Source organism: Excalfactoria chinensis, chromosome 10, assembly GCF_039878825.1.
Source record: "Excalfactoria chinensis isolate bCotChi1 chromosome 10, bCotChi1.hap2, whole genome shotgun sequence".
NCBI classification, from domain to species: Eukaryota; Metazoa; Chordata; class Aves; order Galliformes; family Phasianidae; genus Excalfactoria; species Excalfactoria chinensis.
In genome coordinates, this window is record NC_092834.1 from 6217865 (window position 1) to 6237453 (window position 19589).

At 43.2% G+C, this 19589-nt stretch overlaps 1 protein-coding gene and 1 long non-coding RNA gene across 2 annotated transcripts in view; both read left to right on the forward strand.

Annotated features, from left to right (window-relative positions):
- Window positions 1–593: 593 nt before the first annotated feature.
- AGBL1 (AGBL carboxypeptidase 1) overlaps window positions 594–19589 on the forward strand; it is a 252491-nt gene continuing 233495 nt past the window's right edge. The window contains exons 1-4 of the mRNA XM_072345926.1: window positions 594–675; window positions 17649–17712; window positions 18425–18571; window positions 19041–19172. Of these exons, the coding sequence (XP_072202027.1) occupies window positions 625–675; window positions 17649–17712; window positions 18425–18571; window positions 19041–19172 (394 nt within the window). The 5' untranslated portion in view covers window positions 594–624. The remainder of the gene's footprint in view (window positions 676–17648; window positions 17713–18424; window positions 18572–19040; window positions 19173–19589) is intronic.
- On the forward strand, window positions 4972–10624 carry LOC140256979 (uncharacterized). Its single transcript, XR_011904895.1, has 4 exons — window positions 4972–5008; window positions 8916–8968; window positions 10134–10181; window positions 10368–10624. It is a non-coding gene; the product is annotated as an uncharacterized lncRNA (long non-coding RNA).

The window sequence follows — 19589 nt, forward strand, 5'->3', positions numbered from 1 at the left end:
TGGAAGCCCAAAACCCTTCTTGAGCCTCAGTGATACCACTCCACCTGTCCCTCATGCTGGGTGTATCTTCCGTTCGTTGTCAGCGCTCGTTAAGACTGAGGGCATCTCTCTCACTCGCTCTGCCTTCTCCACGTCTCCGGTTTCACTGGAGCAGAGTCAAACAGAGCCGAATCCACGCAGGGTCTGGAACAGATCAGCAGGTCAGCTGGGAATGCCTGTCAGGCAGCCAGTGCACTCCCTCCCTTCTCGCTGGCTTTCTTTGAGGTTTGTAGCTCTTCTGCTTTCTTGTTGCTATTGCCACCCTCCCCACACTCCCCCTGCCACACACCAAGCACCCAGACCTTTACTGAGCACTTTACTTAATCCCCAGGATTCTTTATATAGGGATTAATCTTCTCGTCACAGTGGGAGAGCTCGGCGGGAGGGGGTACATTTATCTCTCCTGCTGAGGTCTAGAGTTGCATTGCTGTGATTATTGGTGGTAGCAGTGTGCATGTGTCTGGGGATCTGTGTTTAGCTTCTTCGTTTCTTAAACGGCACAGGGGCAGCAGCCAGGCAAGTTGGCAGCTTTGCTTTCTGGCTGCATTGTCTGCTGCTAGAGAGAGATTGTGAGTGGGGAGCAGCATGGCAGAACAAGAAGCCAGTGGCTTGCAAGTCCTTCTCTCCACCCTGCAGGTAAGAACAGCTTGGACTAATGAGAGAGGTGCTTGGGCTTGTTTTTCTCTTTAGTTCACCAGCAGTGACTTGTTGGGCAGAGTTTGTTCCTAGGAGCTCCCTGCTGGCTTGTCTCTAAAAGCATCAGCTCGCAGGAGTCCTGATCTGCACCTCCCACCCTAAAACGCCTTTATGAAGCGAAGTTTCACTATCCGAAGACGAACGCTGGCAATTACTGCTATGCATCAATCACCGAGCCCTGTCTGCAGGCAGTGCGTCGGCTTCTGCAATCTTGCTGTGTGCAGCAGGGGAGTGAGGGAGGTGTGAGGAATCGGCTGCTTTGCGATGAATGGGACCTGACAGCACTGTCAGTCTGCGAGCGAGGCGAGCTGCAGCAGCACGCAGCACTGCTCCGAGCGCCATGGAGAATGAGTAAACAGATCTGCCCGGAGGCTTCAAGTTCCTCCCTGTCAAACTTACTTCACCAAGACCCCAAAGCGCTCTCAAGAAAGCAGCAAAACCTCCTGAGGTTGAACTTGGTGAGATGCTGAGTGCTCAGCAAATGTCCCCAAGGAGCAGAGGGGAGGGAAACGTTCCACTCCAGGATCACACTTGTTGGATAGGAGAAGTATTTCTTCCTTTGTCTGTAGGGTATCCACTTGGTTCTTTTTTCCCCCAGCGTAGATGTGCTCCATGCGGTCTCACAGGAGAGGAGGCATAGCCCACCCTATGTAATGAGATGCGTGTTTTGGAGGGGAACCTGTGTGTTCATGAGATACCATTATGTCAAGAACGGTGGGTGGGAATTGCTTTGCCAGGACAAGCTGCTTGAACTAAAAAACACCTTTCAGACGTTTATGGTGAAATTTTAGTAGTCTGCATTTCTAAGGTGCTCTGATCTGGGTCAGAGCCCCATGGGGACAGGAGTCTGGGGCAGCGTGTGCTACAGGGTCTTTACATCCAGGGCAGCAGCATCCTCTGATGGCTTCATGCATGATTAAAACCTTGCACTGCTGCATGCACAGGAGCAGGAAATAAGGAGTACATTGTATGAAACAGATTTGCCTCCTGGGTCAGCCCAAGAGCTCGTGTCCCTCAGCCCTGTGTTTCTGAAGGTTTTCGTAACCTGTCAGAAATGTGCATAGAAGATCGTAAAACCCCATGGTACGCAATTGGCTTCAAAATCATATCTGCATGCGGTGATCAGCCTTGACATCTTTATCCAAGCTTATGTAACTGTCAACAACTTTTATTTCTCATAACATTGCCAATCTCTGGTTTACCCTCCATGGCACCCTGAGGCGATGAGTTCTGCGGAAGAATGGGCACACAAGAAAGTTGTTTACTGTTCTTTTTATGGCAGCGTAACTTGCCTGCCCCTGTTGTTCTTTCAGCATATGTAATACATGTTTTGTGCTAGATGGTGTTTTTGCCGCATCCAGGTTGCAGTCTGTTATTTTGGATAACTGAGAACTGAGCGTCCATCTCCACTTTCTTCTTATACTTTCTAATGCTAACAGTCCTGGTGCTCTTTGCATAATCTCTCTTAACTTCGGGCAAAACTTCATCAGTGTATGTCTCCAACGCCATCATCTGTCTCAGGTACGCAAACTCAGAGATAAAAAGGACCTTTGCTAATCACACTCTGGAAGCACTGGCCTGGGAAATAATGGCTTTTGTTGACATTTGCATTTGCTGATATAATCTCTCCACGCTTTTTATTTTCTCCAACAGCTGTCCAAAACACAGTCGCTTTGTTTTTGTGTCCTGCCAAATTTCCAGTGCTAGTTCATATTATTTTATTGGGCATGAAGAACATATCTGCTGAGTACAGCAGGCTGTTCTGCTGGACAGTATTATTGTGTATTTTCCCTTTGTTTTATCACGTAAGTCTCCCTTGTATACAGAAAGCTTTCAGCTGAAGCACGAGGGAACATTCACCCACCAAGCTGCTCTTTGCAGACCTCAGAACAAAGCCATCCTTCTTCCTTCAGTCACCCACTAGTTTTCTGTCTCACTTCCAAGTACTGGCATGGATTATTATTCCCAATCTGAAGGATGTGCCCACCTGAGAAATGCTCAATCACCTTCAGTTGAGAGTAGTCCAGTTTATCTCCTCCCAGCACAGACTACCAGTCTCACAACCTGGCTTTGGTAAGGAAGGTCTCACACAGACCAGAACTCAAACATTGTGTACTTTGTCACAGAATTCCTGCTCCAGTCAAAGAAAGAAACACGTTTGGTTCTTTTTTTGAGTTCTTCAGAAATGTTAACAGAGCAAAAAGGGAGCATGATCCTCCAATGACAGCAGAAACTCATGGAAGCACGACTCGTTACAGATGTTCTGAAAAGTGACAAGGTGAAAAGCAGAAGCTGCTTTTAAAGCGCGGCTGCATTTTGTCACTGAAATGTCACTGCGGGGAAGACATGACATTTCACATCCCTAGGTAAGAATTGCTTCATTGCTTACAAGGTACAGCTTTCAAATGTGAGTTTCAGATTTAAGAAAAACCTCTCCCTATCTCACAGGTTTTGTATCAGCATTGCAATGCCAAACCATTAGGAATTTTTTGTTATTTCTTATTTTCCTTTTAACCCTGGTACTTTCTTCTTTGCTCTCTCTTCTTGACTCTCCGTATCCCACGTACTGCTAAAATTATCGCCTCCCATTTGTCTCCCATCCTGTTCTGTTCCCATCTTTGCATTACAGTAATGTCTTTGCATCCAGCTCTGCCCTGTCTCTGTTAGCCAGTACAGTACCTACACCAAGGCTAGGCTGGTTACTACGCTTCACTCTCCAGTCAAACCATGCCAGAAATCAGCATTGTCTCCATGTACAGCTTATGTTCAGGGGAGAAACTCCGATGTTTTGCAGGCAGCCTCCTTAAAACTAAATCCCAGACAGATTTGGGTTTAGATCCCCTATTTATTTTAATGCCTAGAGGAGGTATGTGGGCATTGATTTAAAAAACAACAACCATCGGTAGCTAAGTAGAGCAATAGAAAATGCAGCATCTTTTGTTGCATCCCAGATTATTGAATCATTTGTGATTTTAGAGCATCCATGTTCATACTGTCGGTTGTCCCAGCTTCATCTCACTCCATCCTCCAGATGCTTGCTAAATAAGCAACATTTGGATTCTTCCCCTGCTTTCTGCCTGCTCTCTTCCTTGCTTGCCAGGCCCAGATATGAGCCTGCATTAGTTACCCCCGAGAACATCTCCTTATTCCATGGCAGTGTGCACTGTGTTGCCTGAGGAGTCCCAGATTTCCTGTTGGCTCTCAGCATGGTGTTCACATGCTTCCCAAAGCCACACTGTCTATGTGCATATTCCACTAAGCTGGCAACCCTTGGGGCTGTTGGCAGATCTTTGGCTCATGCCGAACCCTACAGTGCTGGACTGCAAAGGTTTCTGAATGTTATGGTTCAAAAGGAAAGAGGTGAAAATCTTACGTGTCCACGAGGATGTGATCTGTGTAAAGGGATTCCTGTTTGAATGACTGTGGTGCCCAGCAGGGAAGAGAAGCAGGATTCACTGTTTGCTAACTTGAACCTCTCTGTTCCATTGCGCTGCTTCTCCCGAATTGTTTTGCTGGCGGGCTGACAAGGCAGTTCTATTGTTATCCTAAAGTCAAGTGGGAAGATATCTGTGCTGCTCCAGTGACAATGAATATAAATGCATTTTGCAAAATGCTTTTGTCTCCTCTGCATCCTTGCACTTATACTGTCAGCAGATCAGTTGAGATTCCTGGGACTGAGCGAAATGGATGTAAAATACCAAGAACTTCTCAGCAAGCAGAATGCCTGCTGCTTTGCACAGGAGGTGGGAGAGCTTGGAGTTTGGTTCTGTATTTTTGGAAGGTAGCTTGGGGTTAGTGGAATACCAGAACAAGTCTGCTCAAAACCAGATGGTCATTTTCCTGTGGTTCACTAACTGTGTTTTATTGAGATTGTTACACCTAAAGTAAAAAGCAGTAGATTTAGTGTTCTCCTATTCCTTCCAAAATATATATATATGTATTCTAGCTTTGGAGTAGCAAAAACAGTGCAGTTAGGTCAATGGTTATGGTGTTCTAGGGAAAATCCATCATAGGGGAACACTGGATGCTCTGTCAGTACTCTCCTGTCTCTCATGCCAAAGCAACATTGTATGGGATCTGCTAAGTTGCAGCCTGGACCAATGATTGAGCACCTGGTGAGTGGATACAGCCAGCCCTGAGAGCACAGGTGAAAGCAATCCCTGAGTCCACTCCTCCCTAAGCCTCATTTAAGGGTTGGCTGCCACGAGGGAAGGCTCTCTAATTGTAGATCCTTTCTTTTGGAGTACTTGGTGAGCCCTCCTCCTTGGCATGGGTGAGTAAATCCTTTTTTCTTTACCTGCATTGTGACCATTCTTTATTCATTTATTTTAATGAAGAAATACTGTTCTGCAGGCAATTCTATAGAGATACTCTAGGCCAGCATCCCAACTTTTAGAGTCGCTGCTTGTTATTTTTGCTTCAGCTCTCACATTTTCCCTGTCCAAGGAGAATCTGAAGGTAATTCAGAGCTCTTTCTGGCTCACCACCATGGGGCACTGCTAAGCAGGAGGAGCCCTTGCACTATCAAAAGAGAAATGAAGACAACATCTGGGCATCAGCCCCAAATTCCTGCGAGGCCGTGGAAGAGGTATCAACATTTGGCATTCTTGTGAGTCAGTGTAGAACACTGGAAGCCCTCAGAGGCAGCTGAGGCACATTTTGGGCTCTGATGAAACCCTTCCACCAGCTGAGCTCAGACCAGGCTTTTGCTCTGTCCTCAGGCTGGGTGCAGCTGTTTCTCTGAGCGTGCTGCCAGCTCCTCTGACAATGCCTTCAGTTGAGCTCTCAGGAGTTCCCTGTGACTGCATTAATGAGAATGTAGGACCTTAAGGTGCAAAATCTACCCAGAGGCTGAGCAGAGCACTAATAGTTGCAGCTGGGATGAGCAGGAAAGTGCCTTGTGTTGTGGCCTCAGAGATCTGACTAGAATTTTCTATGCAAAGAAAGGATAGTCAGCTTCAGTCTGTCCTTTCCTGGAGACCCTCTGGCTCTCTTGCTATGGAAATGCAAATGTGGTCGGATAGTTTTGTCACTAAATCACTTGAATGCAGGGCTGGAGAAATGGGTTACATCCCAATGCATCTGGCTTAATCATGTGTTAAATTGCTAATAATCCCACTGTGCCTCCCATTGGTGTTAGAGACGATCAGGCAATTAATATTTGGGGAAAAAAAGAAAGAGTGAAGTTATGCTGAAAACATGTTTTTGGGGCTTGGGTTGAGCGCAATAAATAACGCACAGAACTATGTGTTAAATGTTGAGGACAAAAAGCTATAGAGGCTGCTGACCAGGTGTTGTGAAGTGAAACAAGTTGCTGCACAATAATAAGTAAAATAAAAAATAACAGGGGGGCAATTGAGATGACACAAACAGTTTAAAAGCAGTGCTTCTCAACCTGACTCTGCACCCATGGTCAGGCTGTTTGTATGTGATGGTGTGCTGTACCACAGTGAGCAGCTTTATGTTGTATATTTTTGGGACAATTGCAGCATTATGGGCATGCATTAAACTACCTGATGTGAGGAAAGTAAATGCGTTTGTTTAAGACATACTGAGCTGTCACATACGATGTGAAAATATTCAGATCATTTGATTTTTCTATTTGTGAGTCAAGAATATTGTTGATGGTTACTGTGCTTCCATGGCTGCTCTGTATGTCTAATATTAATATACGATGCCAATATTTTTGTGTCAATGGAAAATTTCCACTTTCACCTTCCCTTGGGCTTCAATAGTTTCCCTCTGTGAAATCCATGAAAAGAGTTGTTTTCATACAGAGAGATGTTTGTTTGAATGGATCTTGCTTATGTTTCTTTATATAGCATAATCTTATTTCTAGTGTATTATGCTACATTGTGCTGTAATGATTTAGCAATCCTTTTCATGCACTTTTTCTCTCCAATGCATTGGAGCAGTCCTCTTGGCTTTATCTGTAATGGGAAAATATGTCTGTGGTAGCAAATGCATTCGTGGGCATCTCTGAGTGACAGTTTATTACATTACACTTAGCAGAGAGTGCGAGGAGGTTGTATTGAAAAATGGATGGGCTGATATTGGTTAACTTCAGCAGCCTCTTGTAACACCAGCAGTTTCATGGATGTATTAACAGGGAGAACAACACTTCCAGGAATTTAAGAGATGGGGGAGGGGGGAGGTGAGTTTTGTGCTGCTTGTTCCAGCCCAAGGAAAGTACAGAACTGAGGTGATGCTTGCCAGTCCACTCCTTATGAAATTTGCCATGCTCTGGAGGGGGGAGGAGGGGCATGACTACATTTCTTTTCACCAGACCTGGGTGTAAAATAATTCCCCATTGCCTTTGTTCTGTTAATAAGCGCTTGTCTCATGGGTAGTCTATTTGCACCTGTCGGCCTACAGAGCCTGATGCGCTATAGGACACAAGCGGTGTTCCACAAACCGAAGCCATTCAGTGTGCTGAGCTCACTGCTCCTCTATGCAGGGGAAGGGATTTTGATTCTTGATCATAACAGGCTGGTTTGCACTGCTGAGGGAGATTGGGGCTGGAACAAGATTGGAAGATGTTAGGATGCACTCCTTGAGAGGGATCTACAGTATTCTCCAGGGATACACAGATGGTTCAAGGCAGTCTCACCTTACCGTCAATCTACTCCCCAATGGCAAAACCAAGTTGGATGTGAGAAGTGGGGAATGAGTGTTAGAAGCCATACAGTTTGTTCTTGTACAGCATGAATGTCCAGCACGGTTGACATGAGTGGGTCCTCAGTACCTACAGTCTTGGAAATTGTGTGCATCAGAAGGAATGTGTACTGGTGCTTTACAGAAGACAGTTTAATTTCAGAAAAGGCAGTTAATTTAAAGCTTCTACTGAAGCAAGAATACAAATTAATGGAGACATAATGAATTCACATCCGTGACTCTGTGTTTCTTGCCGATCTGTTGTGCTGTTAGGGCTTTTGTTTTACTGAATGGAGACCTGCCATATTATAAAGAAATTAAGGTTTTAGAAGTCAAGAGTTTGTCATTTGTTTCTTGTCTCATAGAGAGGGCAAAGATAATATAATAGAGACCCTTCTGCCCACAGGCAGTACTAAGCTATGCGGAAGAGAATGAATGTTTTGCACTGGGTATTGATTGACAGAATAACATCTGCTCAACAAGAAATTCCCTGGGCAAAGTGAAACCTCCTTCCCTTAGGGGGTTTGGAGAGCAAGCCTGTCATTTTCTTTCTTCATAATTTCTTCTCTGGGAGGAACGCAGCTTTTTCTTTCGAGGTGTTGTAGGTTGAGCTGGAATTAATGCGAACAGCAAAACTCTTATGGTGGGTCTTTTTTGAAAACTGAGTAGTTCTGACACAGGAGAGTCATGTAGGAGAAATAACTCCTCCACCAAGGAGTTCTTGGCTCTTTTCCACTTGTCAACAAGGGATGCCTGAAGGCAGGACATGTCTCTAGCGTCAGAAAAAGACGCGGAAGCACCACAGCATTGCATTTTACTGTAATCCACTACTGGGATGTCTTTTATGTGTGTTAATTGTTGGTGTAATTTACAAGCAGAGGTTTCCCAATGGGAATTTGATCCCTACAGTAAATGGAGATGAATTCTTTCCCGCTGGACCCATCTGCTCTTCCTCACTATTCTACCTATTTCCTCCCTTTCAACAGATGGAGTGGTGGAGTATTGATGGCCAAAACAAGACTCCTGGGCTTTATTCTCAGGGCTGCTAAAAATTCTTTCTATCAAATTCATTTAATATCTGTGCCTCCTGATTTCTTCATTTGATTGCTAAACAGCGCTGAACTTCATCTATCAAATCTGAGTGCTGGGAGTGTTAGTTCACACTGTTTCCCAAATTAAACGGTAGAACAAGTTACTCCATGAGCAGATGACACTCGTGTAGTGGGTAGAGTCAACTCAGTGCAGGTGGTTCTCTTATTTTTGTGGGATTCCCTCTAAATTGTCAAAGAGGAAGGTTACAGCTGAAGCTGGCTCTCCACTTAATTCAGGATTAACCTGATAAGCAGGAGTGTAACAGGGAGGGAAAGCATAATCAGTTCATTTGGCATAGGGAATGCCCACCTGTCTGCCCTGCAAAGCAGGGGAGGGTGAATGGTCCACCTGACCTTTCCCTATGATTAAAATACAGATCTGATGAAGTCAGAGGAACAAACTGAACTGCTTCTTTCAACCCTCTGTTTTTCCAGGAATAAACCAGCACCATCCTCATGGTTTCTGGAGGGGGTAGAGGACAGCAGAGGTACTGCCCAGTTGTTTATTTCTTTATTCCTGGCCTTCTCTTTGGGAAAGTCTCCTGTGTTTGAATGGCCTCTTGCCCCATGTTAGTGTCCTGTAACAAGGGGAGAGATCTTGAGATGCCAATTGAAAAAGAGATTGTGAGCCTGGCTGTGTTTTTTGTTTTGTTTTCCCCAAGTTTCTCTTCAATAGGACTTAGGTCCCCTGATCTCCCTATAATGCACAAGGATTTCAAGGGGAGAGCTGGAAGTAGAGGTGTATTAAAATAATTCTCACCTGAGATGAAAACCATGCTTGTTAGTGGCTTGTTTCAAAAGCTCCTGTAGCTAATGCTGTATCTCATGGAAAATTTTGGAGGGTTTTGACTAAGAGATGGTTACCTATGTGTCTGGAAAGCTTCCTAGCTGAGTTCTTTTGTGTCCTAACAAAGCTTATGGCACTCTTCTACCAGTGGTCTCCTTGAAATCATGCTCAGACAGAAAGACACAACTACATTGTGGTAGTCTCTGCATGCTGGTGTTGGATAAAAGTATCAGGTTAGACTCTGGCATGCACCAAATCTCCTCCTGGATATTCCCAGTGTAATTCACCTTACTCTCAGAGAGCAGATACTGTCTCAGGACACTGAGCTCGTATTTTTAAGTTTATTTCCTGTCACTTTTTCTCAGAGCACAGACACAGAAGTGAACTCATTCATCGAGCTAACAAGATGCCTATTAGCTTGTCTGGTTGACAGTTACTTTGCAAGTGCTTCTCTGCTGTGGAACTGAAATAACAAGGGCTGAAGAAAGTCCGAAATGTGCCTGCCTTTAAAATATAGTGATGTTGGCTTGCCTTTTCTGGATGACCTACATGGGGTGTGAGCTGAAGGTAACAGTATTCTCCATTTCTGGATGGAGAATGGTGTACCCTGTCATACCTCTTAAAAAGTTGGAAGAGAGCTGAGGACTTGGCTTTTTTAGAGGCCACTGTGAAAATCTAGACAGATAGGTCTCAGCAATGGAGTTAGACAGATGTTCTGCTTTACATTACTTGTAATACTACTTTGAATCATTAAGAATTTGGAAGAGGAGTTTGCTATTCATTATGGATGCCAAATTTCATTTGTTGTTTGATTTTTCACTTAAACTGGATGGGAAAAAAAATTGGTTCTTCATTTTCTCTTTCAGGTTCTACCCCCTAAGAAAATAAGCTGTGACTAACAGTAGTTATTAACGGTACGCCTGCACTACCCTAACCTCAATCATCATTATTAAGTGTTGATTGATTGAAGGCATATTCATTGCTGCTCCAGAAAGCACTTTTGAAAGTGGAGTAGGCTGACACTTATCTCAGCAAGAGAGAGGAATACTGTGAGTCTAAACCAGAATATACCTTATAGTGCTCGTTTTCTTCCTGTACAGGTTGATGTCAGGCTAATGTGTATCAAATGGAATGTTAGCACTGGAGCACAGAGAGAGAAGCCTGAAGTGAATGCAGCATTATGGAAGCAAGTGCCAAGGCAGACCAAGAGTAGGCAGAGGGACCCCTGCGGCTTTATTGTGCCTTGCCTAATCAGGAACATCAGAGACAGCAAGGGCAGCAGTGTCTTCATTATAGTTGTCTATTTCCACCTGCACTTGCTTACATTTCAGAATCTGTTGCTTTATTAAAAAGTACATCTGGGATTTTTTTTCAAGGATCTGCTGTACTCGTACTCTGGGAAATGGCTTTGCTTGAGGGGGGAATACAATCTTTGTTAATTCATAAATCCATTCTTTGAAAGTTCTTTGGAGTGACAGCTACAGAAGCTCGCAAAGAGAAGTTGTAGCATGTCTCATGATGCTCTTTCCTCACTAATAGAGGAAGCTACAGCTGAACGGGGAAAACCAGATCCCTCCCTGTTCAGTTTGGGTGGCAGTTGTGTTATGGTGTTACGTAGCTGTAACAGAGCAGCACTTGAATGAAATGTTAATATTTCAAAATATTTCAGTGACTAAGTAATAGAAAGTGTAGGTGTAAACCAAGATGTGAATCCAAGAAGCAGTAGGTGCTAGCATGTGCTTGGAAGTTGTGCAAGAGTAACTAATGCTATTGGAGAAACGGATCTTAAAATAAGGGAAAATGTGGATGATAAACATTAAATCCAGTCAAAAATTTTTAGGTGTCAGAGGCAACTTATGGTGAAATAGGAGATGACCTCAGAGAATGAATCTGCAGTAGAAATTACAGGAAGAACTCTCAAAGCATTCAGAGGGATGTCTGAAATTCTTCAGAATATCATGCGATTTGATTTGCCTCGAGGTTCTTTTAATGCTTCCAACTCAACAGAAGAATTTTAAGGTTATAGAATAATGTGCTTTGCCATCAGTTCTGCTTAATATGGGAATTGCTCTATTAGAGATGCGTGAGAGGAGGAAGTGACAAAAACCAACTATGTATGGAGAGGAACTTCTGTAGACAGATAGCTCTGTATTTATTTATTTTTAAATGTATAGAGTACTTTGGCATGAGGAAAAAGCAATTTACTTTGCTAAAGTCATCCAAGAAATTGCAGCCTAACGGCATAATTCCTGCAAGCATCTGGGTGCAAAAGCTTTATTAGTGTATACATGGTCAGTGTGGTATGGATGACGCAAAACCTTGCTTTGGAGTTAGGTGAAACAAGTCCGGAGATTTGGTGATACAGCAGGTAAAACTGAGGGCTCAGATCACAATCCATGTGCCTCTTAACTCCTCTGTGGATGAATAAAGTGTAGCATCTCCCCCATGCTTGGACACAAGGATGAATATTGCTTCAGAAGTAAGGCTAGGACTCACTGTTATTATTTCCCAGTTTGTCATTCATATTCTCCCCCTACAAGGAATAGGCCTCTTCTTCATCTTACTGGAATGGACATTTCAAGTCCCTATCTGGTTTTGCCACTGACTCACTTAGATGGTGGGAAATTCACTTGGGCATCGTTAGGTGATATTTCCCTGCAGCCAGACAAGGGACAATGACTCTGATACTCATGAGGAAGGATGTCGTGGGGCAGGCGTTAATTAATATTTGTGAAGAAATCTGTGATCCTGTGATGATAGGTGTTATGTTAGTGCAATTTATTGCATTAAATATAGTAAGATTCCTTGGCACAGATGATTTCCACGGCGTTATTCGCCACGTTATTTTGGCTGGAGATCAGTTCACTTGAAGCTGTTACGTCTCAACACCTTTTAGTGTTTTGAAGACATTCAGATATCAGTTTGGACTTTGTCTGCTTCACCGCAGATCAGTCCCACAGTCTGTAACACATACTCTGGTCAATGGAGATCATGAGAAAAGTTCTACATCTGATTGCATCAGGGGAGAAAAGGAAGGTTTTCTGTGTATGTGGTTTTCTCTTTGTTTGGTTTGTTTTGAGTGTTTACCTTAGTAAACACTTAGTGTATACCTTAGGTATAAAATCCAGTAAATCACAGAGCCTGGCTTGGTATTAAGCATCAGTAGGAGGGAAAATGGCTGGTGCTTGGGTAAATGGGGTGTCAGCAATGCTGGACACAGGTGTGAAGGAGCAAGCACAGCTCACAAACAGGAGCAGGGACTTTCTGGACCACGTGTCATGTTCTCGGAGGCCCCTTGGCTGCCCTGCATACAGTTTGAGGGCTACGTGATCCCACACAGCTGTGAATGCCTCTCTTGTAGGATTAAAGGGGTCACTTAGGACACTATCCTAGCAGCAAGGTCCTCCTCCTGGAGTCTATAAATAGAGGCTTTCCCTTCCCCTCCTTCTTGGTGTTTCCTGACCTGTTTGACTCCTGAACAGAGGAAATCCAGGTTAGGTGAGACGAATGTTGTTTACCACAGATAGTATCACTTGCAATACTTGATTATTCTGAGGATCCCCAGTAAAGTTTTGGAGACCCTTGAACTCTTCTTTGTATCCAACTGCTTGTATCCAACACTGCAATAACCCCCTGGTAATAACACAAAAACACAGCTGGCTGAATAGTGAGGCTGAGGATGGGGGCACATGTGGGTTGTTTTTTTTTTTTTGCTTTCTCATTTTAGAGTGAATTTTTAGCTCCACTTAAATTAGGAAAAGCAGCCTGCTCTGACAGGATGTAGAATGTAAGGCAGTGAGCCTAATTTTACAGCTATTGAGAAACCAGGGAGTCAGGAGTGGGAAGATGTCCAGATGGCAAACCTGAATTGTGGAATAGCTGAGTCTGTGCACACCTTCTCCTTGCTGATGGCAGAACGTCAGGAGCGGGATCTAATTAAAGTGTTAATTCAGTTATTAGCAGCCCAGTAGTTTCTGGAGGTCTTTGGAGGGAGTGAGGAGAGATTCTGTTTGGCCTTCAGGCTTGTATTGGGTCTAGCAGGTGGAGCTGTGCACCAGGATTTCTCTTTCATGGACTCTGAGTGCATGGAATGAGGAATCTTCTTGCAGGTGCAAGCATTGTTACATGGACACTCAAGCTTCCAACTGCTGCTATTTGTGTGAGCAAATTTATGAAGGGTAAGAGAAGAAAGGAGGACATATTTTGAACATGTCCAATTCTGCTTCCCTGTTTAGAAGCAGGCTATTTTTAAACAAGCTAACAAACAAATAGAACCTAGAACTGGACATCCTATTCCCCTGCCTCTCTTTTATTTATATATATATATACATATATACATATATATATATGGAAGTTGGTTAGCACAGACCTTCTTTTTCCCCTAAGTAGTCACACAGTATATCCAACAATTAATTTAATAGGAGTGCTGTCAGGAAACACGCTGCCTGTTGCCCTGCAGGAGTGACTTCTTTAATTTTGCATTTATAATTTTTGCCGCTGGAATAACAGCCTCGTATTTCTTTCCTCCCAATAAAATATTTATTAGCAAGCATCATGCTGCACAAATTGATGCTGCATGATTCCTTTCCGGGCATTCACACTAAATGCTGTCTGTAATTTGCATGTTTTATTTGGAGGAATACTTGCTTGTGGGCAAAAGCTATGAAAGCCCATGAGACACAGAAGTGACTGAGTTTGTGGGAAGCTTTCATTTTAGGCCATTGCTAACGTGGGTACTGAGCTGATAATTGCTGTCGTTCAGATGGGACAGGGAGAATAATCTCCGGTGGCCCTTCAAAACCTGTAGCGAAAATCCTTGGAGTCTTTCCCTGCTGTAATGAAATTACCTGTTTCTGTGGCTTGGTTGTGATTTTTATAATCTTGTCTTGAGTAAATAACAACTTGTCTTGGCACTTTCCCAGAAGCAGGACTAGCAGACAGGAACTCTTTTCCTTGGGTATTCCCAGGTTGGCCAGATAACCTGAGCTGTGGGTCAGATGGATCTTGGGATCAAGCTGCTGTCCAAACGCGGTATCATTCACTATCCCTTACTGCCTGTATGTACCAATGACTATGCGCTATGGTAGTTCTTATTCCTAGCTTTCTCCATCCTCCTGCTGTTTATGCATGAGGAGTTTTAGCCAAGCTAACCAAAGCCCTGGTGTTTTGGGGATTAATTCCCAGAGAAAGCTGGGAGCTGATTAAATGCCTCTGAAGTCAGCCCCATGATACTCCCAGTTGGGTGAGGAAAGACAGCAGGCTTTGCTGAAGTAAAGCTAGGATGAGAGCTCTGGCCAGAAAGTACAGCCATGCTTGTTTTTTAAGTGATGCTTTTTGTTCCCTTGTCCAGCTGCAAGCCACGAAGGCAGCTACAGCTTGTCATTAATAGGTAACAATTTGGCTCTAATAGTAGTAAAATCCTGCAGGAGGTTGGCGGTCTTTGTACTTTGTACTCTAACTTGAGTCTCTGGTACTTCTTTCTGTTCACATTCCACCCATATACCATGAATGCATCTTCATTAGTCTGTGTGCATACGGGTATTGTAGGTAACATCCACAAGTGCTGGCAGGAATGGAAAACATTTAGCAGGAGGAATTTTACTTCTCTCTTTGCTTAATTTTTTTTTTTTCTTGAAACATCAAGCAAATCTTTCAATAAAAATAATGAATGTGTTTATTTTAACCAGAGCTGGGTAAGTAATTTGCATTAAAGAAATTACCCTATTCATCTTTTTTACATCAGGCACAAGTTGTGACTTTCTCAGTGTACTTACTCTTCGAAAAGATTTCCCCAAACCTTTTTTTGTGAATGAATTTGTTGGCAATCCTTCCGCAGACAGTTTAGTGTAAGCATTCATTTCAGCCATTAATTCTAGTAGAACTCATTGTCCAAATGTCTTTGATATTGAACATCGCAAGCTAATTAGTCAAAGTCTGAACTGTCTCTATTCAAATGCAAGCTGCCGTCTTGTAAGACAACAGCAACTTTAGACTTGTTTTAATTTTTCAGTTGTCTGGCTATTATTAATTGGAGCTGTGCTCTTCTGTGGTATTCTGTATTATTCAGTGGTTGAAGTCTTTGCCACTAAAGTTAGCAGGAAATACATTTTCTATCGGACCCAGAGTTTAATCTACTGTTTCAGCAAAGAAAAAACACGCAATTCTCTCACTAGGGCACTGGAGGGAAGGGAATGATGAGGCACCAATCCAATCAGAGTTTTAATATTAAAATACCGAGAGTAAATACTCAGATAAAATATTTGGCAATATTACCCAGCTCTAATTTGCACATTTTAAAGGCTGATCTTTCATGTCCCCTCAAGTTCTTTGTTCATCTGAGCCCCTGGATAAAAGTGCATGGAAATTCAGAGGATATCTTATGTCATCACTATTTGTGTTAATGGCTTAGGAAACCCACAATCCAATCAGTTAAAATAAACAGCCCAGTGTAATAGGAGCATAAATCAATGAAGACTTCATTACTGAAACCTTAATGTGTAATCCATCCACCTACAGAGGAAAGGGATACTGAGAGGCAGCAAGACAAAACTAGAGGGCTGATATTTAAAAAAGGTGCTGAGAACTGTAACTCTTCCTGGAGTCAGTAAATTTGGTGGGTACTCATCACCCCTGACAGCTTGTTCCTGACTACTTAGTATCCACGCTTAAAAAATGCCAAGAAATTCAGCAAGAGAGCTCTCGTCAGTATTTATTTCCTCTGAACCTATTGGGAGACTTGAGGTAGTTCAAGACTGGACTAATGAACAAAGACATCACTGTTAACCTATCGCTGGAACTATCCATTACCATGAAGCAGCAGTATTCAGAGCTGCAATAACCCTGCTGCAGCCTTTCCTCTCTGTGCGCTCCCTTGAGCCAGTACTATGAATTTGGACACTCCCTCTGACGTGAGACTTGTGATGGTGGACTGTGAGTTACTGGATTTCATTAAAGTCAAATATTCTGTTTGTCTTGGCTGGGAAGGAACCAGCAGTGCCCTCATAGTGACTCTTTTGGAAGCTTGGTTGGAGGGAGCTGCTGAGCATCCCATAGGAGCTCTGTGATGTGAGTGGGAACACTGGCTGATGGTCTTAAATGTGGAAGCTGACCTGTTTACCTGCTTCGTTCCCATGTTACACTCAGGGCACATCTTCTCCCACTACAACAACAAAAGGGTAAGATGCAGAGCTGCCTAATTAGCTGCACCGTCCTCAGTGCTGTTTCAGTTTGAGCTGGGAGCTGCTGTAAATAAATTGTCCATCTGCATTAGTAACAGTCATTAATACAGATCCAACTTACACATATTTTCTTTATGTTCTTTCTATAATTTCTCCTTGCTAGGTGTTACTTCTTGATTTCTTGCCTTATATATTCAGTTATGTAATGTTAAGATGATTTTGTCAGAGAATGGTTAAGTCATTTTGGCTGGTAAAATGACCACAAATATCCAGGATGGTTTGCTAGTAGGTTTAATTTCTGAAGCCCTTCAACATTCAAGAGCCACCTATGTGCAAGATGTTATTCTGTTTTAATAACTTAATGGGGGATAAAGTGATTCTGTTCTAGTTTATGTGGAACAGCTGAGGTTATTCATAAGGCTACTGGTAGGAAAGTTTGCTGTTATACTGGTTGTGTTGTATTTGTATGGATATCAAGAGATCTAAAACTTAACCCAAATATCTCATACAACAATACAGGCTGATGATTAATTCTTCGGTCTCAGCAAAGAAATCTGGCTGGAGCAGGATTCAAGTAGGGCTGCAGTGTGTCACGCAGATGGATGGTAGATAGCATGCGTTTCCTTCTCCACAAGCATGCTATATCTCATTTCCTCTAGAGAAAAACGTCGGGTGAATCTAAAGCAGGAAGTGTGATGTTGGGGTGTGATGCTTGCTCAGTCTTGATTAAAAATAAGTTTAGGGTATCTTTCTGTTCACCAGCCTCCAGGCTTCCATGTGGTCGTAGCTGTAAAGCTGCAAAGACAGGGTGATTTTTCTTGTGTAGGAGATGTAGTTTATAGATATTCTTTTCCATCTGCAGTAATAACGGATGTTCTTATTGAAAATGACAACACGTTGCCAGGTTAATTTCCTCAGCTTTGAGGTAACCAGACTGATCCTAAGAAAGAGATGTAACTTAGGATTAAGATGTAAACACTGCAGAAATGCTACTGTGTATTAAATATTGCATGGTAGGATCACTGTGTCTGTCAGAGGCTTTTAAAGTGTGTTATCAATATGGCTGCACGTATTCACTGGCCAGATGGCACAAAGAGTACTCAGTATCCAAACAAGGATCTCAGTGCCTTTGTACCGCATGAGGCGCTGTATGGAGTTCACTGTTCTGAATTCAACGCTAAAATCAGTGTGTTTCCATTTCAGAGCTCCTGTGACAAAGATGTCCTACTGAATATCCTCAGTGTCCTCACTGACCTGCTTTCTCTGGGTAAGGAGGCATAGCTGGGGCGATGTCTGTAGGCTAAGGACAGGATTTTCCTAGTGGTCAGCCATTGGAAATATTCACCTGTGCTATTGAAGGGGGGGGTGTGAGACAAAGAGAAGAACTTGACTTCCCAAACAGTAAATACTTGACAATAGAAGGAGTTCAGCACCTCCACCTCAGGGCTGTGAGGATGACACATTGCTATCAGTGCCTGAGCCAGGTGGAAAAAATAAGTGAATTGGCAAAAAGAACTGAAAAAAATAATAATTAAATTTATTTTCCCTGTCACTTCACCTCAAAAATCTTATTTATTCAGTAATTCTCAACCCAACTGAGCTAACTAGGCTACATCAGTAAGTACCGGAACATCCTGCTGTCCCCAGTCCTCACAGTCCCATCACAGATGTTTATTCCTTTGTGCTGCATTTCAGTGCACAGTGGAAAAACCTCTGCAGTGGTTTTGTAAAGTTAATGACTGCTAAAGTGAGATGAGAAGAAAGCATCATTTCTTTGCATCACCATTAGCCACATCTCCAGTCTGGGGGCGACCAAGAGGTCAACTCTGCAAATGATCTGGGGTTTGTAGCAATAAAACAACCTGAGAAGGCTGCAGGAGCTCTGTGTGCACTTTGCAGGTTGAAGGCTTATGGGAAACTGCTCCTCCGGGGTGAGGATGGTTGGAGCAGAACCTTTTTTCTTGTCCCCTTTTCCCCAGGGACTGGACGAAGAATTCACTATGTGATCAGCAAAGGGGGTAGCGAGGCACTGCTGCAGGCCCTCACCTCTGCTGCCCGCACTGAGCCACCTGACCCCAGCATCCTCCTGCCTCTGCTTCGCCTCCTGGCCAGGGTTGGCCAACAAGGTACTGCTGCACAGTGGGTTGCTCGTTGTTAGGAGAATGGGCTTAAAACTAATGGACAGCCCTAGCAGTAATAAGCACCAAGATGTGCCTGATAGTATTTTGAGTTCACTTTTGGGTTGTTCTACTCTGGAAATCCTGGTTATCTTCAGTTTGGCCAGTTGGAAGTCTTGCAAAAAGACTGGGAGGGTGTACATACATACATTCTGCCTTGGGTTGAACTGAAAAGTTTCCCCCCAGCAGAATTTATTTCTGATTCTCTTAACCTAAGATTAATCTTGAAACGGTTTCTTTTTGTATACGATGACTGTAGGTAAATCTGTTGTTCTCTTGTAGTGATTGAACTCACTGGTACGTTTAAGTGGGTTTTTAATGAAATCCCCACTTCTAAGATTTGGTTCCAGTTTGTTATTAGTACTTCTACAGATACTTGGACTTTACAGTAGTTTTGATTCTGCTTTGCATTTCACAGATCGGAAGTTTGGGATTAAAGTGCAGAAAGCAGCAGCAACTGATGTAATCCTGAGATTGACAAGGCAAAACCTGGGTCACCATGTGAACCTCACCCACTGCCTCTGGGTCCTGCGGGTTTGTGCTTCCAATGGTGAGTACTGAGGTTTTCCTCCTCTCCTCAGCATGGCAACTAGTAGAGCTCTTTTTAGTCATGTCAGTGCAAGTAAATGTTTCTGTTTAGAAAAGGTGCCTGCATGCACTATTAATATACAGAATTGGACACAAAAATCCAGAACAACCCTAGAAAGAAATATTTCTGACTATCTATACAGCCTTTGCAGAGCATTTCATCTGTGGATTATGAAAATAAAAGTGGAAAATATTCACAAATATGAAAGTATTTAAGACGGTGGTCTCCTATTCCATAATATGTACTGCCAGCTCCTTTGCTGGGGCTTAGGTACCTTAAGTTGATAATGCAGATTCTGTTATCATAATAGCGAAGTGTTTCACTGTTATTGATTGTATTGATCCTCAGATCAGCTGTACAGGGTAGGGCAATGCAGTT